This window comes from Molothrus aeneus, chromosome 1 (genome assembly GCF_037042795.1).
Source record: "Molothrus aeneus isolate 106 chromosome 1, BPBGC_Maene_1.0, whole genome shotgun sequence".
In the NCBI taxonomy this organism is placed as follows: Eukaryota; Metazoa; Chordata; class Aves; order Passeriformes; family Icteridae; genus Molothrus; species Molothrus aeneus.
In genome coordinates, this window is record NC_089646.1 from 25,706,205 (window position 1) to 25,728,667 (window position 22,463).

General features: G+C 51.0%; 1 protein-coding gene and 3 long non-coding RNA genes across 4 annotated transcripts in view; 2 read left to right on the forward strand and 2 right to left on the reverse strand.

The window, feature by feature from the left end:
* LOC136558874 (uncharacterized) overlaps positions 1 to 16,998 on the reverse strand; it is a 32,960-nt gene extending 15,962 nt beyond the window's left edge. The window contains exon 1 of the long non-coding RNA XR_010783941.1: positions 16,189 to 16,998. This is a non-coding gene — a long non-coding RNA (uncharacterized lncRNA). The remainder of the gene's footprint in view (positions 1 to 16,188) is intronic.
* LOC136558862 (uncharacterized) overlaps positions 1 to 22,463 on the reverse strand; it is a 76,987-nt gene that overhangs the window by 52,255 nt on the left and 2,269 nt on the right. The gene's annotated exons all lie outside the window — the stretch shown is intronic.
* On the forward strand, positions 9,041 to 11,051 carry LOC136558868 (uncharacterized). The gene is made up of 2 exons (XR_010783940.1): positions 9,041 to 9,876; positions 10,235 to 11,051. It is a non-coding gene; the product is annotated as an uncharacterized lncRNA (long non-coding RNA).
* DLX6 (distal-less homeobox 6) lies at positions 17,438 to 22,180 on the forward strand. Its single transcript, XM_066553602.1, has 3 exons — positions 17,438 to 18,148; positions 19,050 to 19,243; positions 21,031 to 22,180. Exons 1-3 carry the CDS (start codon positions 17,788 to 17,790, stop codon positions 21,280 to 21,282), a joined length of 807 nt encoding a protein of 268 aa, XP_066409699.1. The 5' UTR covers positions 17,438 to 17,787; the 3' UTR covers positions 21,283 to 22,180.

A 22,463-nucleotide genomic window follows, 5' to 3' on the forward strand; every position in this document is an offset into this window, starting at 1 on the left:
TGCACCAGAGCAGTGGAGTGCCATGGTTAGTGCTACTCTGTGCATAAAACATGAGCATATATTGATCTGAAGAGCAACTAGCACAGAAGATGTAAAAATGAAATAGTGGGGCAGAGGGACCCAGTGCTGGAGGAACGCTGCTCTCCACAAGGCATGTAAACCCTAATTAATAGACAAAGAGCTCTATTCTTCACCTCTGTTTAACTCCTCCCCTCTTGCTTCTCTTCCCTTTAAGAATACTCCTTTTCCCCCTCCAGTTCACAGCAGCATATACAGGACCTGATGGAAGCCCACACAAACAAATGGCAACGCTCCCATTGACTTCAATGGGCTCTGTAACAAGCAGAGACATAAAAAAATAGGTGATTACTTTTTTCCTTTCTGAATGTCAAGACCCTCCCCTTCCCCCCAGAAAAAAATCCATGTAGTAATCATAAGTGCTTTATATTGTGTAGTGCAATGGGCATAATTAATCCAACACTCTAAACCACTAGTAGCAGTTTGTCTCTCTAATGCTTGGAAAATTATTTTAAATAGACTTCATAGCTACAGAATAGGATTTTTTTAGATTGTAAGTACCTAGACTCCAATATCAACAGTTGTTAGCAGCATGTCTGTGCTGACTTTAAAAAGGAGAGTCAATTCATACATATAGAAGAATGGGGCCCAAATAAGCATTTGCTGAACAGTCAAAATCATTTTGATATCCATGAGCTGTTATCTCGAAGCTGTAAATGTAGGCTCAACCCTGCTGCTGCTCTCTGGCCAATTATCTAGACATGATCATGATTAATTACTCACCTGGTTCTTTGGATTCAAGCAGACAAATCTCCATCTATTTTCCCTACTCTACAACCAAACACAAAAAAAAAAAAATCGTCCCCCTCTTCCTCTTGATTCACTGAACTGAGGACTTTACTGGTAAGAGCAAAAATCCCAGGTATATTTTAAAAGTTCTTGTTTATGCTGCCTGCAAGTTCATCTGCTTAACAAAGGGCTCTACTACTGGGCGGGGAGGAGGGGAGGGAATGCATTGCGAATTTAGTGTCCTAGCATGCTCTGGATATCTGCAATATCTTTGTTCTGAAAAGCTGCACATTTTTTTGGCAACACTTGGACAAAAATGTTCCAACTGTATTGAAGTTTAGGTCATATGCAAATGCTTATATTCAAAATGGTGTGCACAACACCGTCTTTCTAATCCTACCACTAAAATATTATTTGTGGCTGTTCTTCAGAACGTCTGCCTGATTAAACATCCTTGGAAAAAAAATGCATGGGATTGTAATAAAGAATCATAAAACCGTTTCTTTTAATCAGTAATTAAGTAGCAATTAAGCATAATTATTACAATTTGTATCTAATTTATAATATCGGTAGAATGAACAGATGTAATTTATCCTCCAGTAGTCAACAGTGCTTGGCTTGAGCAAAGCCAGCTCGCACTTCCCTTCACATTTGCAACACAAAAAGGACACCATGGATGGTGAGCAAATGTGTCTTTCCCAAGGGTGGGAATATTCAGCAGTGCGGTAGGAACTGCTCAGTCATCTGAAAGCCCGGGAAAATACCCATACAGACAACATAAGGTTTTCCTACTGTCTTCAGTAGATGATAAAAATCTTCAGGTTTTTAACCTCATAAGGAGATCTCACGTCTGTGTAGCTGGTACAGTAACTATTCAGTGCCACAACCAACCATTGCAAAATATAACCATAGGTGTGCTTCTTTTTTATATGAAATATTATAAAAATTGGTGAAGTTTTTTTTATGTGGTGGCTGGGGAAAGTTCTTCACTAGCAGCCTACAAAAAATTACACAGTTTACTGAGTAACTCAGAGAGGATAAAAAGAAGTTTTCATTATAAACTCTAGGTTAATTTTCCTTAACTCCACAGTTTTTAAATGCTTAAGAAACATGTGTGTGATCTTGGACTGTCTGGAAGCAGCCAATATGACGACTTACTGCCATGGATGCTTTCAAATAAAACTACAATGAATTTTTGTTTGTTGTCTGACCTTGCTTAAGTTTCACCTGAGACATACATGGCTTGATGGTAAAACATCAGTCTTCCATGCAGCTGATTACCTATGGTGCTGTGTTTGGAAAGTTCCGTGATGGAGGGGGGCCATTAAAGCACCTTAGAGAGTTCTCTGGAATCACTCAGTATGGAACACAGAAACATTTATAGCCCAGAAGCTTTACCATTTGCCTAACAGTAGCGAATTCCTACAACAGCCCTCTGCCAAGGTAACTTTCTGAAACTGTTTCAACACAAATTTTTAAAAAGTTAAAAACTGTATATTTGATGGATCTGGAATGTTCCTCAACCTCAGAAGTCTGAATGTATATACCTTGTCCTTACTCTGATGCCATACCTGGCTGAGTTGATCCCCTAAGCAGATCTGCTGCTTGGAGAAGAGGATTCCCCAAGGAAGGTGCAAAGAAGCCCAGAAGGAGCTGAAATAAACTAGTATACTGGTATTGAATCTGACCAGCCTGAATGCAGAACTATTTGGCATTTGAAAATGCGAAAGAACTTGTTAAGAAATTAAAATCTAGTTTGCTCAAGCCAGTGTTAATTTGGAGAACCAAATCAGGTCTGTGGTTTTCTCAGTGACAGAAGTCTCACAAAGTTTGTGGATCTGTAAGCTGAAGATTTCATGCATTCCTAAGCCCTTAATTAACAATGTAAGTCAGTTTAAAAGATTCTTATATAGCAAAAACTTTATGGTTTTAAACTGAAGTTAATGGTTTACTGATGGAATGTACCATTAAGGTCTAGCCATTTGAAAGTGGTAATAAGGACACAGATGCATATTCAAATGTTTATCTCTTTAATGTTCCCAAACCTAATCTCTTAAATGAGTGTAATCAGAAAAGTGGCATTCTAATTCTCTTTTGGGGAAGAGAAGGCGCCAGAGATGGAGTGATAACTGGGCTGTGAGTTAAAGCCATTCTCATGAAACTGTGGCTGTGTTTGAACCCAAATTGGAGAGGTTTTTTTAGGTACTGCGTCTGCTAGAATTCAAAGAGAAGACAAACTTCTGCTTTCAGGGCATAAAACCAAACTATGGACAGCCTTCATTAAGAAAAAAAAAAAGCCAAACAAAACAACAAAAAGCCAACATTATAAAAATGTCAGGCTTGCTGGTTTTGCTTTGGTTTACACTAAGATCTTTCTCACACACCTATACCTCTAAGCCAAGAGAACAATAAGGTTGTGAAGTTAGTCACTCAAAAGGTAGAAAGTGCCAGATATGAGGTTGGTTACATATGCAACCCAAATTCAGTTCCTTAGGTAAACTCATGATTAGACATGCTTTAATCACATGGCCACACACATTTTTTTCCACAAGACAAAGACAGTGCAAGCCTGACAACTTAGAGGAGCAAAGCGCAGTATTATGCACTGTGTTGGATGGTTGTGACAAAAGAGAATGACCAGGTCTGTTTGGCAAGTAATGGGCTGAGAGACCCAGCCCTGCCCAGGGACAGGAGGTGGGAGGCTGTGAAATGCCCTGCTGCCGTATCAGCATGTCCCTCCTCCCTGCCAGTAAGCCCCTGCAGACACGAGAGGAGAAATGGAGGTAGTAAGCTAGGCTGCAGCACCATGGCCTGCTGCACACCACCAAGGAAATTACTGTGAACAGGGGCAGGCTGCAGCCAAGGTTCACTACTCTATGACCCATTTTGCCTTCTGTGACAATCTGGTTCACATTACAAGTACATTACTGGCAAAGTTGTGGTGGGTTTTGGTGGGGTTTTGGTGCTTTGTTTTGGTTTTTGGTGTTTTTGGGGGGTTTAGTTTGTGGTGTTGTTTTTTGTTGCTGGTCTTAGGATTTTTTTTGGTGGTTCTAGCATTTCCTGGCAGTTCCATGGCTTTTCTCATCTCTTGTCTACATACTTCTTTGTTCAGGCTTGTGCCTTTGAAACTTTACACCCAGCTCTAGTTATCTTTGCTTTTTTAGTACTCAAAAGTGGTCACTAAGCAAGCATGGACTCATGGAGGCCTGAACTTTTCCTAAACAAAAGACCTACAAATAATTGTAACTAATCACCTGCTGCCTGAAAATGCACTGTCACCCTCTGAACCGCAGAGGGTATTAGAGATATTTGGGTTGACACGCACAATCACTTAAACGTGCAGGCACTGACTTCCTTGAGCCCAAGTCCCCACATTAAGGATGGCAGGAGGAAGCCCAGACAGAGGCTCTCATCTCCCAGATAATAGCAGGAGACTAGGCCAGGCCGGCTTTAATCTCGGCCCTCGAATTTAAATTTATCCCTTTCTACTGACAGTGAGGCACCTGGCAGGGGGAGCCGGGCCCCCGCCAATGGATCTCCCGCAAAGCGCTCGTTCGGCTGCAGGAGCAGCCCGGGACCGGCTGGGATGGCCCGCCCGGCATCAGGGCGGGACTGGTGCCATTGCCCGCCGCCTGTGCCCGCATGACAGAGCGCGGGGGCCGCGGCAGCCGAGCGGGCTGCTGACACCGGAGCAGCTGCAGCCACAGGCGCCGGGCCGGGCCGGGCCGGGCCGGGGCCGCGGGTGGGGCCGCGGCGCGTTCCCGGCGTGGCGGGTTCCGCCGCCTGCCCGGCGCCAGCCCCGTGGGGCCCGGGAAGTCCCCCCAGGTGCGCCGCGCCTGGGGCCCCGCGGCCGCTCCCGCCCGGCCGCGGCAGCTCGGCCGCCCCCGGCTCCCTCAGAGGGACGCGGGGAAGGGAGGCCGTGGATCCCCGAGGGTCGCCCGCTCCGCTCGCTGCGCCCTCCCCGAGGTGCCGCAGACGGGGCCCCGCGGTGCCCTCGCCCCCGGATCGGGCTTCGGCAGGAGCGGAGCGGGAATGCAGCCCCCGGGTCCCGCCGCAGAGCCCCGCGGCACGGGGGGCACGACGCTGCCCCGGGCCGGGGGAAGAGCTGGGCACGGCCGGTCCCGCAGATCCCCATGTTTAGCCTAATCTAATAGCAGCAGTGATTAGAGTTTAATATTATTTGCGCGGTGAACTTTTCAGCTGAAGGGAGATTTAAAAATCAATAGTAAAGTCACATGCCTGACTGCTTGGACACTTATGGAAAAGCTGTTGGCCAAGGCCAATAAATCAATCCTCCTTTTTCAGTCCTGTTTGTTTCTTTTCTACTTCCAGAATTTTCTTCCTTGCAGAAGGGAACCCACATCTAATAAGATGCCACTTTAAAATATATCATGTTTGAAGCCAACATGCTAATTATAGATTAACAGGAGATGAAACTCTGTTGAAGTGACATAGTGAAAAAAACCCAAGGTGATCAAATATAGTATGTCATCAAACATATTATGCTCGTTTAAAATCCTATGTTTAAGGGAAGGCTGCATAATCCTCTCAATCTCATGACTCACTCGCACCGGCTTTTACTCAGAGAAGTGAAGTTAGAATTCATTTAAAGTTATTTTGTGGTAAGTGGGCCCTCAGACCTCTGAGAGTTTTTACAGCCCCAGTCAAGGTATGTCCAATATTTCCAGCCTGACACATCAGCAGCCTACAGACTGGACAAGTAAATGAAATGGAAGTGTTTAACAGGCTTCACACATTTCATTTATTTGGATTTGAACTGAGGAGCTGAGCTGAGCCTTGAATCACCAGTGAAGGAAGAGCATAATTACTTGTCATTATATTCATTCCAATTTATAAATAATGTTTCTGGCTTTATTTTATTCAATGCTTAATTCAAAAATAATGATTAAATATTAGCCCTTGGGCTGCGTGCTGGATTATAGCCAGATACGTTATTACTTCTTCTTGGGACTCTGGAAATATCTAAATGGACTAGGAGGGAAAATGAAGATTTCGCACACTATTAGCTATGATGGAAGGACAGTGCTATAAGTTAAGCATAGATTTTAATTGTTTTAAAACGACGAGGTATTTCACCAGAATCAACAAATAAATGCTGAGAGAAATCACATTTACTGTAAGGTGGTGGTGCATGGCTTTGGTATCCATGCAGAGGAACACACAGCACTGCATTTCTGGGTCTGGCTGTATATACACACGTGTAAGGAAATCGCGGGTGCCTGCATATCTGCACACACACGTAAATTTCTCTAATATGTTTATATGTTCAGCGGTGGGAACAGAAGCAAAATAAGTGTTCCCTGATTTGGAGCACTTTCCAGGTGCTGCAAACACTGATGAACTAAAATCCTTATGTAGAAAATGAATAGGTCCCTCACACGTACACACATACGCACCTCAAAAAAAAAAAAAAAAAAAAGGAAGAAAAAAGAGAAAGAAAATAGAGGAAAGGGGAACTCGATTTATTCTCATTTGTTTATCTCTAGATTTTTCCCCCTTTCTGCAAATTCATTTGAATAGCTTTCAAGCTGCAAAATGGAAATGTGGCTCCTGCCCTCTATTTCAGCAGCAGCGTCCTGGCAACAGAGCAATTTTCTATCATCAAGGATAAATGGCATCGAACAGAACATTCTGATAAAAAAGAAAAAAAGCTTTAGCCCAAGAAGCCCATGATTGCTGCCCTTCCTGTCTATCATCCCTTTACAAAATCCTCTCCTCCAAACCTGAGCTGCATGCTGTCAGAGCTAATAATGTCTTCTAAAGAAAAGGGAAAGAAACAGCATTCATGCACAATGTTCCCATTTATTACATAGAGTGCTTATTTAAAAATTGCAAATATCTTTGTTTGGTTCACTGCAAATTAAAACCAAGATGTAGGAAGTTACACGATGCAACAATTATCCATGTCACAGCAGAGCATCAAACCCTCATATCTGGCTTTTCTATTGGTTAATATGTGTGTGTGTGCGTGTGTGTGTGCGCGCGTGTGCATGCGTTGTGTGTGTGTGTGCAATGCAGGGAATATCCCTTGTTGTGAAAATAAAAACCACTTCAGGTAAGTCTGTGTTTCGTTGTTTTAGAACAAGTAGGGGGGAAAGTCATTACCGATCCGAAGTAGGCAAAGGCTGTGTGTGTGCTGTCTTTGCTTTCCCGCGGGGGTTCGGCCCCAGGAGCCGGCAGGAAGGCTGCGGTGGGAGCGGAGTGCTGGGCTGGGGCAGCGGCGCTCCCCCGGCCGCTCAGCCCGGCCCTCGCCCCCGCAGCTCCCCGCAAACGCCGGCGCCTTTCCGCGGGGTGCCAGCGGCGAGCCGGCTCTGCCCGGCTGCCACAGGACCCTCGGTATCAAACACGGCTGCGGGAACAGCCCGCGCAGGCGGACCGGAGGCGCTCGGAGATTGTTTGGGGCAGGATCGTGGGGGGTTCACCGTCCACGGAGCTGTGGTGGGAGCCCCCGCGGCCCGGCCCAAGGAGCAGAGCAGGGCCGGTGCGGACAGCAGCAGCAGGGCGCACCGTGAGGTGCCACAGGCCGGGGAGAGGAAGGGCCCGGCGGAACAGAACCGGCACGGCCCGAGCGCCGGAGACACCGGAGAGGAGGGCAGGGGCGACGCCGCCGGCTGGACAGCCCCACCGGGAGGACTTAAAACAACCCGTCGGGCGGAATGGCTTCAGAGGCTGCTTCGCCGCCTCGGAGCTTTCCTCGGCGTGGGGACGCGAGGCCTCGGCAGGCAGGCTGAGGGCCGGGGCCGGGCGGGACGGGGGGCTCGGGGCCGCCCTCGGTGCTCGGGGCCGACCTCGGGCGCGGCCGTCGGGGCTGGCGCCGCGCGCATGCTCCGCGCCGCGTCACGTGCGGCGGGAGCGGCGGAGCGGGGAGGCCTCCGGGCCCGCCGAGCGCCCCAGGGAGCCCGGCCCGGAGCCCCGGCTCTCGGCCCGGCCACGCTGCCCCGAGCAGAGGGAGGGGACCGGGCCCCGCGTCTCCTGGAAGAACAACTGCCAAATGTTTCTCTCTGGGGAGGCCCCCAGCCGATGCCCCGGGCATCGCCTTCGAAGGGCGGCTCTGGGCTCGCCCGACGTGCGCACATGGACAAGGGGAGCCGCTTCCCCGCCGCACCCGCAGCTCCGCTCCCCTCAGGGAGGTTTGCTCGGTCCGGCCACCCGCGGCTGTGTGGACCAAAACTACAAAGGAGCCAACCAACAACCCCCCCAAGGCACCCACTTGAAAAGCTGGGCTCGGGTCTCATACCGGGGCCTGGATTCACTCCTTTCCTCACTTTTACACACCTAGGCTGCAACGCCACTGACTCTTACTTTGCCCGATGGACAAAGCAGCTAGTCAGAGCCTTTGAAATTTAGATTGCTGTGCCGAAAACTTGTGTAAAATTTACTTTATTTACGAGCCACAGGTCATCTGACAAAAAAAAATCCGAAGACAGGAAGAATGAATAATTGTCCCCACTTTTAACCATATATATATGCACCGAAAATTAACGTTAAAATATCTTAAACGGGTCGAAGTCCGTGAGAGACTTCCTGCCCTGCTCTAGCTGAGGGCTGCAGGCTGGCCATTTGATTTATTTTCATTTTTCAAAGGAATGGAGAAAGTCGTCCGATTAGCAGTAGTATTATTATAATCTCCATTCTTAAACCTTGAAAGACCCTCGTAAACAATCGACTCCTTCTCCCAGTCCCGTTCCCATCGCCGCTTGGTAATGACTGGAAGATTAATGGCGCTTTTTTAGCAACACCTGTCTTTTTAAGCTGTCGACACAACCAATTAATACTTTTAATTACCACTACAAGGAAACTAACCAGAACCTTTCTGATTTGATTTCGCCGCTGAATTTTATCCCCTCTGAAACGAAGCAGCCCCGACTCGAGGCAGGGCAGCCGCGAGGGGCGACTCGTTTTGCTGCGGGTTTATTTTGCTTCGGGCTGGACAGGGAGATGATTTATTTAGGGGGGAAAATTGTTGTGGGTTTATTTCGCTTCGCTTTTCCCCGCTTCATTGGAAGCATTTTGCCATCCCTTTCGAGAAGAAAACAAAAGTGCTTGCTGACACGACCCCGGAGCACACAAGTTCCTTGGATCCCGGAGAACCAACCTTTCGCACCAGCGGCCCCGGGAATGGCAAGGGAAAGGCGGGAGGCACCAAGCACCCGCTTAGGCAAAAGTTACCATAGAGAAACTGTCCAAGGGAGGCGGGGGCGATTCCCTTCTCGCCGAATTCAGGGCAGTTTTACCAGTGAATTCAACGAAAGAGCTAGTGTCCCATGGACGGAGCTGGGAAGGACAGGGACAGCGGCACCTGAGCCCCGGGATGTCTAGCTGAACCCCCCTCTCACCTCGGGCCTGGGCTATTCCCTTCCTTCACCCCCATTTCTTCGGGGGCCCCTGATCTCCATCTGAGTAACCAACAGTCGAGCAGGAGATTGGGCACAAATGTGAACAGAAAGTGTGTTTGTCCTTCAGACGGTGTGAGCGCGATAAAAAGTTCACAGATGCCTGTGAGCAGTGCCGGCAGGGCGCCATCCCCTCTCTCTCCAGAGTTCCCCTTTGGCCGTAGGGTGTGTGAGTCTGCATGACCACTTCCCGACCAGCCCGAAATGCTAGGAAATGGGGCTGCCACAAGATCCCCGGCCTTATCCTGAGGAGGTGGCAAACGTGTGTGAGCAAACCTTGTCCCCACACACGTATTTCCCATGGCGACATGAAGTGGGCAGCAGCGTGTGGAAACGAAGTGGGAGCACCCAACTCGGGATGCTTAACCCCGGCTCATCCTCCGTGGACTTTTTCCTCTCCTCCCAGCCCCCAGCTAGTGCATGTGAATTGCTGGGAGTTCCTCCGACCGAATGTGGAGAGCTGAAAAGCAGAAAGCGGTGGTGTTCGGGTTAAACAGACACCTCTGTGCCTGGTAAAGCGCGCCCGTGCTGTTCCCTGCCTGCCCTCCTTTGTGTTATCTCTCATGCTGCCCAGGCCTTGCAGAGTTATGCCGTAGGGGCGATGTCCCACGTTAGAACAATATGAATTCGCGGACGGATCCTGAATATGAATGAGGTATGTGGTCGTCTGACTGCTTTGAAGCCGTACTTCTCCGAATATGGCTTTAATTAAATGTCTTCCGGCTGTAAAAGATTACATGTTGTGGAAAATATATCCTAGCATGAAATTTACTTCCACGATACGAAATTAGGTTACTTATAAATGTCTTCATTTAAAAAGGAAAATCGCTTCTCCTCGTTCTGTTTTCTGTTTTGTTGAACAGAGATCTCCAACGAGGAAAGAGGGTTGGGATAATATATTTATAGAGGCACGTGTAACAAAACCTGCCAGAAGCGGAGTGGGTGAGGGCTGCTTGCTCAAATGCAGACAATTCACAAAACAGGCAAGTTAATCCAGATCTGATTTGTTTCAGATCCAGCTGTCAGAAACCCGGAATACCTCCCGCGCCTCACGCCGCAGATACCTAACGCGCTCTTACCGCCCACGTCCCCCAGTGTCCCTTCCTCCTGCCTTTATTCCGTGAGAGAAATGGCCGGGGGGAGAGGGGTCAGGGCACACAGGTGGAGAAAGGTGACGATCTCAACTCGCGAAATATAATAATAATAATTCTTGCGGTATGGAGGATAACGCCGTGGTCACACTAGGACCAGTCAGTCCGGCAAAGCAGTTTCACTCTGCCAGTGAAACCGCGCTCAGTGTCAAGAGCTTTTCCGCTCCGGACGGTGGATGCGGGCGGAATCCAGGTTGCTGGAGGCGATGCTCTGTTTGTATGTATCTCTTTACGCTTTCAGATACGGGACCTTACCTAGCTAAGTTTCTATGGAGAGATCAGATAATGCATCCCTCCGGATTATCCTTCTAAATTAACTTTTAGATTTGTTTTTATAGTCCGCTGAGACCCTGACAAAAGTGGCTGTAGCTAGATACAGATACGAGATAAACGTATAAAGCAGGCTCATTACACGGGAATAAGTGAAGAACTCTCCTTGCAATCTACTCTAGATAACGAGTCTGCCCGAAGAAACAAGTAAAGCCGAGATATTTACTTCTTTTCCTAATAAATAAACCTCAATAGCTGCATTGACTTTGCGCAGTGTTTACTACATTTCCATTCATTGCTTGGGTAAATGCATCCCTAAAGGCAGAGTAAATAATTGCAGTGATCTCAACAAGGGAAATGTGTAGACATTTGAAGTGTACTAAAAATAAACGAAGGCAAAGAGACTGAAGAGAGAGGACTCCGCGCTCGTTTGCCGTAATTAAAGCCTCTGCTTTCTCTCGCCGGAATCCGAGACTTGCAGAGCGCAGCCGGGGTGACACGTTCCCCGCTGGTGCCACCGGCTCAGCGCACTCAGAGTGGCCGTGGGAGCCGAGGCTGAATCCGGCGTGTCTGGGCTCGGGAGGGCTCGGCGCGGCGCTTGGCTCGGGGTGAGACTGGCCGCTACCGCAGGAGAAATTGCAGCCTCTCTGATGACTTAAAAGAGCCGCGAGTTTCCATTCTCCTCTGAGCCCTTCCAAAATGGGCACTTAAGAGCGGTGGTGGCTTGGGTTTTTTGTTTTGTTTTGTTTTTATTTTTTAATTGCATTTCGTCTTGTTCTGCCAGATAAAGGTTTTTTTTTTTTCTTTCATTTGAAAAGAAAACAAAACAACATAAGTCCCCGCTAAAACAAACATCTGCTTCAGCAGCACCCGGGCAGGTGGGGACGCCTGCCAAGTGAAAGCCTCACAGGCGGCGGTCTGCAAACCTGCGGCTGCGTTCGGGGAGGTCCCCTGGCCCTCGCAGGGGAAGATCCCCCCACGCCGCTGCCACGGAGGGGAAGATCCCACAAGGGTCCCAGCGGAGGGGCGAAGGAGGCACAGCCCCCGCTCGGTCTCTTGACGGGGATCACGTATGCCCAGAGCAGGCTTCCGTATGGGCAGAGGGGAGAGAGCTGTCCGCGGGTTTCACTGAAGGCGGTGTGGCTGCACACCTGACCAGGTGCGGGAGAGGCGGGCGGCCGGGGCCTCCGCGGGGGTTCCCTCCTCCAGCTGAGCAGCCACTCGCTTGAAACCTAATTGCATTTTAAAGCAGGTATACACCCCCCCCCCCCCCCCCACATACACATACCCCCCATCAGGGACAACAACCAACGACAACAACACAACAAAACATTAACCAAACAAAAAGCCCCAATCTGCGACTCTCTACGGAGCCACACATTGAATGAATCTATCTGTAAGGTTTTAATCACAGCCAAGGCTTCGCTACAAATCTGTACAAGAGACAGTGGCTCGTTCCCTCTGGATCTTTCCCCTTCTGACTCCTATTATTTTGACCTAGGCTACAATATAGAAAGCGGCGTGTGTGATCCATCTGCAAGGCTGGGCTGGGGTTTACCCCCCCTCCGCTTCCCTGCCACTTCCTTCACACTCGCGGTATGGAAAGCCATTGACGCCTGCCTGTCTGTTATAATCTTAGTGGGTTGAAATCCAGAGGAGCCTCCGCTCCGCTCTTGCTCTCGCGCTGGCAGCGCTCAAAATTCGCGGTCTCTCCTTAAAATTAGTCTCTTCCAGCGTGAGGAGGTGACCTCCTCTTGCGGGTGCCTTTCCTCACCGTTCAGTTGTTAGGACGATGGCAATACGACATACTAGCAGAAGGAGAGGAGGACGTGTGTTTTGGGGTAAACAGGCTTGAGAGACCGGGAGAAAGAAATATCATCGGCAGATGCAAGGAGAGATATTTTGCTGAGCTTCTGGGAGCTGTAAATACAGCGGGCGAAGCTGCGCTGCCAGGGCAGGACAGCGGCTGCCGAGCCATACCGGGCAGCTGCTCTCACATCAGCGTCGTGCGGCCGCGGACACCCGCGGGGCGGGGGCGCGCCTTTGGCGGCCGCCACAGCCACGCTCCAGCGGGGAAAGTCCCGTGCATCCGCGGAGGGAGCCTCTCCGCAAAAACGCATCTGGAGCGGATCGCTGCCAGCCGGAATATTTTCTGGCTTTCCTCTTCCCTCGAGATTTTCCACATACTGCTCTGCCGGAGACCTCCGCTCTCCCCCGAGCACCTTTCGAATGCTTTGTGGATTCCGTACTGTTGTTAAAAAACCAGGAGATCCCTCACTAATCTAATCTTTGCCTTTTCCCCTCCCTCCCGTCCCCCCCGCCCCACCCGGCATTTCTCTGCCACTTAAAAAAAATTCTGTTGCAAGATCTGATTCACGCGGGTACACGGGCTTCTCGCGCAAAAACACACGAACCTACGTAATTCCTGAAATAAGTTTATCTGGGACCTTCCCAGCTACTCTGACCGGTGTGAGACAGAAAGCACTCTCCCGGACTCTGGTGTGAATTGAGAAGAGGGGATATATAATCCCAGAGCACACTCCTTCTGGAGGAACCTCGCCTGGGGAACGCTATCGCACCTCTCCCCACGAACCACAAAACAAGATAAACCACCCGAAAGAGGGACTCCGCTTGCAGAGACCACCCTTGCAAACGCCTCAGCAGGACTTCCCGGCAAGGATGGGATGAGAAACGGAAGGGGAATGTTTGTTTTCCCCTGTTGTTGTTGTTGAACGCATGAATGAATGAATGGATGAATGAATGAATGGAACAGAAGGTGCTCGGAGGCATATAGGAAGCTTCTGACCGCTTACATTAACTTCCTATTACACCCTAAAAATAGAACCCCGTTTCCTGTTGTTTGTCAGCTCCTTCTAGCTGTTGTGTCTGTTGTGTGACATCTTTCGACTCGCAAATGTGACCTTAAACCACGCAAACACGCTTTGGCCCTTTGAAAGTATTACCCACAAACGTCCTTAAAGCGACGCGGTTTAAGGTGACACCGAAGACCGGTCGCACGAAGTCACCCAGTCCTGGGGCACAGGGAGCCCGGTGCGTGGTGCCACGCTCTCCGCCCGACAGCGGAGCAGGGGAGGACGGCGGGGAGAAGGAAAGGGAGCGTAGCATTGACCCTGCGGCTCTCAGCCAGCCCGGGCGTGCTGAGATACTGGCCCTAATCCCGCTTGGGATGGATGCAAAGGCCTCCTTGCTCTACAGACGAGCGAGGGTGACTTGCGGAGAGCATTCTCTGGGAATATTACACCGCGGGGTGGGGAGAGGAGAAGGCCGGCCAGGGATGCGCGGGCAGGGCCCGCGGGTACGGAGGGAATAGAGCGCAGAACAGTGCACAGGGCATATCCCCATCGCCCCCGAGCAGGGCTGCAACCCAGACCTCCGGGAGCCGCGGAAAGAGCGGGGAAGCCGGGAAGGGGGCTCGTATGCGGTTAATTCCTGCTGCCTTTTCCCAGGGACGGACGTGTGCTCACAGGAGGCCGTGCAGGGGCTCCCGCCCCGGGACAGTGCCCAGCCTCCCCCTAACTGGCACGTTTCCCCATCCAGCCAGGCTCCCGGCCCGTCCGGCCCCGCGCAGATCCCGGGAAGCTCAGCTGAGGCAAGGCAGCTCCCCTCGTGGGCTCCCGCCTCTCACTCGTGACTTCTGCCCGCTCACTTTCGGAGACACTTCAGGGCAAGGGGACTAGGAGGTGTGGGGTGCCCGTCCCCACCCCTTTTTCACGAGTCACCCACCCTGGGAAATTGACACTCCACTGTTCTGATGCGTCCAGAGCTATTGATTCTGGTCTATTTTCTCCAGAAAGAGGCCGATGACGGAGCTCGGCTACGCGCAAATGGGAGCCAGGGAGGAGCGGTGCCCGGCAGCGCAGTGTCCCCAGCGGGAGGGACCTCCCTGTGCCCTGGCATCCCCCTCCAGAGCGCGGGCCCAGGACCTGCCTGAACCTCAGAAAAGAAATATCCCTGCAGCTGCCGCTTCTACCGGGGCACGGCTCGGGTCCCTATTGCTCCCCACTCCACCCCCACGTCCCCCGCGACCCCCGGTGGGCCTAATTAAATTGAGCAAAATTATCGGTGTGAGGTTGGACGGAGTCAACTGTCTTGACGACAGACGAGGATGTCTGAGCACCGCCGGGGAAGAGCAGCGCCGGGTTTCCAGCTCTTCCCTCCGGCCGGCGCCCACTGTGGGCTCGGCGGGGGCTCCGCACCCCCGCGGCGCCGCCGCTCCCCCCGGGCCGCTGCTCGTCCCGCTCGCCCCACCGCATCTCGTCCGTCAGCTGGGCTGAACGAGAGATGCACGAGCAACTCCGATTGCTGCCTATGGCAGGAAGCAGTTCCCGCAGATTCTCCCTGTCTTTTCTTCTTCTCCTTTTTGTCTGACTCTGACGCCTTATTCCCTCCGCCAAGGCGGCATATAGGTACTATTTCAAAGCGATCTTCTCTCCTGCCCAACTTTCCCCCATTCCGGGGTTAGCATCCATTATGAGGCAGGAATTATTTCGAAACAAGAAAACAACGTGTTGCAAACACTCCCCAGCCTATTTTCTGACATCTTTTGTTATGCATGCTCTTGCTGCTGGAGAAAATGCTAGTATGTGCACCTGCGAAAAAAACGCCTTCATGATGTTAACAGCAAGCTGGAGGGTATAAAGCAATAAAACTGCCAAATGTACCTGTTCCTGTTGAGTACATTACCTACACCTATGAATAAAGAGTCTCAGTAGGAATTCTTTCCTTTCTCTTCCCCTTTTCTCTATATTTTTATTCATTGTAGATTTGTAAACGCCTGGATCGGGTTACCCTTTCGCGTGTTAAAGTGGAACCCTTGTTAAAAGCCGGAGAACAAGGCAAGACACTTACAACTGCATTCAGAGTTACTGAACCGACTCCAAGGGCTCAAGAAGTGAAACAACGATGAGAGGATGGCTAAGGGGGCTCAGAACATCCCAGCCACACAGGAAAAAAAGACATGCCTCCCCCATGCCCCCCTGAAACAAGCCATATGAACTGCAAGCGCAGAGAGACTACGGGTTATGCCCTTCCACCGACAGAGCATCGCTAGGCATCCTCCTTCCCCCTCTTCCCCCCCTCCCCAACGGTCTGCGAAGAGGGGGCTCGCATCCTTCGGCTTCCCAGAGCTAATGATCGGGCTGTGGGGAAGCACAACTCCAAGATAAAGGAAAAAATGAAAAAGAGAAAAAAATCCCAGAAAGAAAAATTGAACCCCTCTAAGTATTTCCACAAGCGACGCGTTAAAAAAAATTTATATATATATATATATATATATATATATATATATATACATATACATAATCTGAAAACCAATCCTCAGGGAATGTCAGGGAATGTCGCATTGAGAGGCAGTGTCAAGACCTGGGATCGGTCTGGGGAAGTCTCTGGACTGCGCGAGGTTTTGGAAGCAGCGGCTGCTGGTGCCGGTGTTGGTTTTCAAAGCCCGAAGCCTCCAGCCCCTTTCCCCATCTAGAGCAACTTTCGGATTTCTTTAGGCTTAGCGAGTTCCGCAGGGTCCTTCCTACCTCAGTCCTCTCCGGTGGGGTCTGTCTCTGGAGTTCATGCTTAGCTGGACGCGAGGAGATTTAAGCGAGGGAAAGGGGGGAAAAAGAGAGAGAGAGGGGGTGAGAGAGAGGGGGGAGAGAGAGGAGAGAGGAGAGAGAGAGAGAGATCCTCCGCCGTGCTGGATCAAACTTAATGTCTTTCCCTAGTCCATCTTTGAAAGAGAAGTGGTAGTACCACCTGGATGTTCGGATATAAATCCCCTTGCAAATAATAAATGGATTAATAATAACAAGGTATGAAGTTCTTTTTATAGAAAAAAGGAGAGAATTGAAACTAAATGCGGCAGTTAGACAACCATTTTGATAAGAGGATAATTGAGGCGACACTGGTGTATAATTAGAGGATAATTTATGCTATATCCACTTTTATTCCACCTCCCAAAATAAACCCAGTCCATAATCATTACAGGCAAATTGTTCTGAATTTTATAGCAGCAATTTGAACAAAGTACTGCAGTTAATCATGGGAGATTTTTGTGTATTCCTGATTAGAAGTCTAATTGCCTCCTTCCAGAAAGTAAAAATAACTGTAAAACGACTCTATTTTTATCATTAACAATGTTGACAATAAAATAAAATCAACTGGAATTGTAATCTAAAGACAAATTTAGGGCGCAGGCACTTTTTTTTTTCCTTGGGTCGTTTATATCCTAATCAAGCTTTTTGCCAAAACCGCCAACCGCACGTAGCCATTTGCATATATTTGAAAGCCATTACGGGAGCTGCTGCTGCTGTTGCTGCTGCTGCGTTCAGCGGGGAAAAATGCGCTGCGCGTCGCTTCGCCGCGGCGAAAATACCGCGCAAGGAGGCGGAGGGGGGGAGGTGGGGGACGGCGGGGTTGGTGTGCGGGGGGATGCGGGGTTGGTGTGCGGGGGGATGCGGGGTTCGGGGCTGCGGGGGATGGGCACGGGCGCTCCCCTCCTCCCCTCCCGCGCGGGGCGCGCAACGCGCGCGGCTCTGGGGGGGGGGGGGGGGGGGGGCGAGGGGGGCGGGCGCGGGCTCCGCGCGCGCTGCCGGCTATGACGTCAGGGGGCCGAGTGACCAATGAGGGAGGCGCTGCCCTCCGGAGCCGAACCATTCGACTCGTGCGCGTCCCTGCCTTGGAGTCGGAGCGCCGGAGCCCCAACTTTCCCGGCTCCCACCTCAAACTGCCCCCACCCTCCACGCCCCCCCACCCCCCCAGGAAAGAAAAAAAAACCTTAAAAAAAAAAAAACAACACCCACCCCACGCGCCGGGGGGATGAGGGAAAAGAGCGGCGCAAAAAAGCGGCGGGAGTAGCCCGCCCTCCCCCTTCACACACCCCGCACACCGCCCTCCCCTTCCTCCCCTCCCTCAGTGAACGAGGCCCCTCGCACAACGGCTCCTTGGAGAGGAGGGGGGGAAGGAAAAAAAAAAAGGCGGAAAAGAAAAAAAAAAAAAAAGAAAAGAAATTAAATTAAATCACCGCCGCCTCTCCAGCGGTGCCGCGGCGGGTAAGGGGAGCGGCGGTGGCTGGGCAGAGAGGAGGCAGAGCGCGGGGGGCGAGCCGGGGAGCACCGCGCTCTCCCTCCCAAACTTTGATGATGACCATGACTACGATGGCTGACGGGTTGGACGCGCAAGACTCCTCCAAATCCGCCTTCATGGAGTTCGGGCAGCAGCAGCCGCCGCCGCCGCAGCCGCCGCCGCCGCCCCACTCCCAGCAGAGCTCGCCGGCGATGGCCGGAGCCCACTACCCGCTGCACTGCCTGCACTCCGCCGCCGGCTCGCACCCGCACCACCAGCATCACCACCACAGCTCGCCCTACTCCGGCAGCGCCGGCTCCTACAACCACCGCTCGCTGGCCGCCTACCCCTACGTGAGCCACTCGCAGCACAGCCCTTACCTCCAGTCCTACCACAACAGCAGCTCGGCCAGCCAGACGCGGGCGGACGACGCAGGTGAGCCGGCACCGCTTCCCGAACCCGCTGCCAGCTTCTCCCCCCGCTCCCTGCATCCCCGGGCCTCTTCCCGGCCCCCCCTCCGGGCACCTGCAGAACGACCCCCGCCGTGCCCCCCGCTCCCGCCGAGGCAGGCGCCAGCCCCGGGTGCGCGGGACGGCGGGAGGAAAGGCGGGGGTTGCCCGTTCCCGCGGCCCCTCCGCGGGCCTGCTGCTGCGGTACCGGCGCCGGGGCCGCCGCGCTCCCTCCGCGCCAGCGGCGGCTGCCGGCGCTACCGCGGCGCTGCCAGCGGCGCCTTCCCCGCTCGCCCCGCGGCCGGCGGCGAGGGGCTGCGCTCGGCGCTCCTTTGTTACGGCGGGACCGGCTTTAGGCAAAATTCCTGCTAACACCTGAGGAGTGAAAGTTTCCAGGCGAGCGGGTCGCATTCCGCTCGGGGGCCGTCTGATTTATGTATTTCTTTTTTTGCAGGGAGACGTACATATCCATCCAGAGGGGCACGGGAGGGGTGCGGGGGGGAGGGAAAGCATTGTTAAAAGTCTCGGACTGGTGATTCACTGACCACCAAACTGGCGACGCGAAGTCAATTAGCCGAGTAAAACCTGGATGGCCCTGGAACGAGGCATACCTTCGCAAAGCCAGCGCTGCACTTTAAATTTTTAAAAATGTTTTCTTTTTTTTTTTTTTTTTTTTTTTTTTCTTCCCGGGAAGAAGGAGAGCGTGCCCACCATGCCCGGACAGCTGTTTTTTCTCCCGGTAGCTCCCAAGCGGCAGCCTGTGCCTGCGCCTGGAGTTAAACAGGCGTCGGGACGGGCTTTGGCGTTTTCAGGAGCCGTGGCAGCCAAAATACCCGCGTTTAATAGCTAAGGAGGGTGATGTTTCAGCTGTGTTGTTTTGCTTGCAGATCAGCAAAAAACCACAGTGATTGAAAACGGTGAAATCAGATTTAATGGAAAAGGGAAAAAGATTCGGAAGCCTCGAACCATTTACTCTAGTCTACAACTCCAGGCTTTAAATCATCGCTTTCAGCAGACTCAGTACCTGGCACTTCCAGAGAGAGCTGAACTGGCAGCTTCATTAGGACTTACCCAGACACAGGTAATTACTGGGAATTCCAAATCACTGAAACCTGCTCGAGCAACAAAAGCCAAGCAAAGTATGATGCTCCCTAAACATTTTGGCCTCTGTCGGGAACGGTAGAAAAGGTAAAGCACACACGGTTCCCGTCTCTCCACGCTGGGATTTACCTAACGCGCGGCAGAGATCGGGCAGCCGCAGAGAGAGCTGAACGCGCCCTTCCCTCAGCCGGCTGCGAGCAAGCGCTCCCTTTTGATGCCACACATGGTATTTTAAAATTGCCTATATTTTCAGATAATTCCGGCACTGAGATGCAATTGCCCAGCTGTGAAAAGGAGATCAAAACAAAGGCAAGGAATCGCTGGGCCTGAGGTAGAGCTGAAAGCAAAGCTGCCTCGTCGCAACGTTTATAGGTAGAGGGGAAGCAGGAACGCGTTAGGAAATACCTGTTAAATCAATAGTTAATTCACCCTGGATGACTAACGCAAATGCAGTGGTTAGCCTTGGGCAAAATGTACGGAAGGTGATAATAGATCTGAAGATCAAATACAGCCGTGTACAAAATTATGGCAGGTTAAGCCATAGTTAAGTGTGGTTGGAGTAGCTGTGCTATTCTGCTAATTTAAGCTTGAAAGACATACGAGGCATTACAGGCTTACCAGGCTGGGGTTTGTGGAGAAGTGCTTGGATAGATGGGATCAATCCGGGCAAAATGTTATCATGTGAATCTATGAGCCCAGCAAATAACTTCAGGATTTTATCAATGTCATTGGTAACAGCCTCTTCCAGACAGCGATTTTTAAATCCTCAGCAAACATTAGTAACGGGAAGGGGCCTGATGGTTTTGCAAATGGGATTTTAGTATCCTCAGCATGCACGCTCTGTCTCACTGTTGTCTCTCTTTCTCGCTCGTATGCATAGATTTTTTTTTAGGGGCCCGATCCTGATCTTGCAGCCAGAGAAGACCCCCTGCTCATCCCCTAACATTATGATTGCAAAGTTTGAGAGGGCAAATACGCATGGGAAATTTGTTTTCTGTTTGACTGATTAAAAAAAAAATACATTCTGTATATATGTCTTACCTATATATAATTGCTATGATAATTCTGACCTGCCAGTGGGCCTGATCCTTGCACACCTTATCGAGTGCAGGCTGCCTCCTCGGGAGTTCTGCTGGGTTAGGAGCAGGATGAGACCCAAAGCAATGTTGATATACTATTACTCACAGAAAAAATACAAATATTCTTTCTTTACTAATCCATTTTAATATAAAGCCGCAATTCTGGTACTATTATGCCTCCTCCCCTGCCACATCAGCATGGACTGCTTGATCTGATCGTGAGGATTTCAGAAGCACAATTTCTTTGTAAGATGTCCTTTGTCTATTGGCTCTTGTCTCCTGGCACAAAATCATATGATTGCCCATGTTTGACAACAGTTTGCCCGAACGATCAAATGACCTCCAAAATTCTGAATGAGGTGCTAAAACGGGAGACCTCAGAGCATGTGGTCTGCTCAGGGAAACAACAACGTGGCCTGCTCGGGAAAGCCACGTCCCAGGTTAAAACCTGCATCCCTCTCGCTTTCCAGCTCTGCTCTGCCTCTCCTGTTCTCTCCAGCTGCATCCAAAGCCCGAGAGCAGCCGTAGCTACCCCTCCTTCCCTTCTCCCCATTCCCAGCTCCACACCCGACTGGCGTGTGCCCTCAAGACTCCCCCCCGATTAGACCCCCGGCCCCCAGGGTCTTCCCTGCCGTGCCCTGGGCGCTGACGGCAGCCTAATATCTAATATCTGCGTTTCGGTTTACAGGTGAAGATCTGGTTTCAGAACAAGCGCTCCAAATTCAAGAAGCTGCTGAAGCAGGGCAGTAACCCCCACGAGAGCGACCCTCTGCCCGGCTCCGCTGCCCTCTCCCCTCGCTCTCCAGCTCTGCCTCCAGTCTGGGACGTTTCAGCCTCTGCCAAGGGAGTCAATATGCCTCCAAACAGCTACATGCCTGGCTATTCTCACTGGTATTCTTCTCCACATCAAGACACAATGCAGAGACCACAAATGATGTGAATTGTCCAAGAGAAATCATCTCCCAAGAACGCCTCGTCTCGACATGGCAAGAAGTTCCCCTGCTTTGCCAAGCCGTGCCAGCTAACAGGCTCTGTGTGAACTTGTAGATGCGGCAAAGAGACAGAGTGGCTTTATTTTTTTTTTTTTTTTTAAGTAACCTCAGCGATTGATCTTGAACAGAAAGACACAATTTTCATTCTGGCGCACAGAAGACACTTCTCTTTAGGATATTTTCCTTTGGACTCCAAGGCACCAGCCTCTTTCTCTGTGGAGTATACGTCAAAACAAACTTTTTACAGACTTTGCCCACAAGAACCTGAATCTACCATGGCAGCCGTTTTTACTTGTTTAATGAGCTAAAGACATTACATGATGAAAGAGAGACTAGTCAGAGCTCCTTCATTTTTATTCACCAAATCCGAACTGGGGAAAGGATTAAAAGACAGAAGAAGTGATTTTTTTAAAAATTAAGATTGGGGGGGAAAAGGAGAACTGGTTGAAAAAAAAATGCAAATATACTGTGAGATTGGAACATTACCACGAAGCAAAATCTGCATGCTTTCTCAAAATGTAATGGGCTGCGGCTCAGAAGAAACCACCGTCTCTCACCCGAAGAGCCCCCTCATCCGCACAGCCCCGCACCCGCACACAGCCGGACAGACTCCCGGAGACGAGCAGGAAGGACAGAGCGAGGGATTCGCGGCCGGACCCGGACCCAGACCCGGCGCCGCGGGCTGGGGAAGGGCGGTTCAGCGCTGCCCGGCGGCAGCCTCAACCACTGAGCGAGAGGGACCTTTCCCCGAGCAACCTTTCTGTATATATTGTTGAATTTTAGTTGTACATATACTTTGTATGTTTTTGTCTTCTTTCATATATAGAGTAAAAGCCACAAAACGCCCGCCTGGCTCCTATTTCTCTTCACCTTAGCGGATCCCCACCTGCCCCGACTTGCCCCCCAGATCAGCCCGGGCAGAGGGATCCTTGTGCCCAGCTTGCCTGAGTGCACAGACACCCCTACCAAAGCATATATCTGCAAGCAAAGAAAGAAAGGATGAAGTGGGGTGGGGTAGCTGGTGGTTTAGTTGGTTTTAAGGCTACGGCTTAAAGACAGCAGGTACCGAGTCCACAAAGATACGCCTAGACGAAGTTGCTAATCCCCCGGCCATTTCTGCTGCGATTTT

Excerpts from the sequence above, each read along its gene's own strand:
- DLX6 (XM_066553602.1), top strand. The coding sequence starts at position 17,788 with ATGATGACCATGACTACGATGGCTGACGGGTTGGACGCGCAAGACTCC. Across the intron at positions 18,149-19,049 it reads GACGCGGGCGGACGACGCAG|ATCAGCAAAAAACCACAGTG; the intron begins GTGAGCCGGCAC and ends TTTTGCTTGCAG. Across the intron at positions 19,244-21,030 it reads TAGGACTTACCCAGACACAG|GTGAAGATCTGGTTTCAGAA; the intron begins GTAATTACTGGG and ends TTCGGTTTACAG.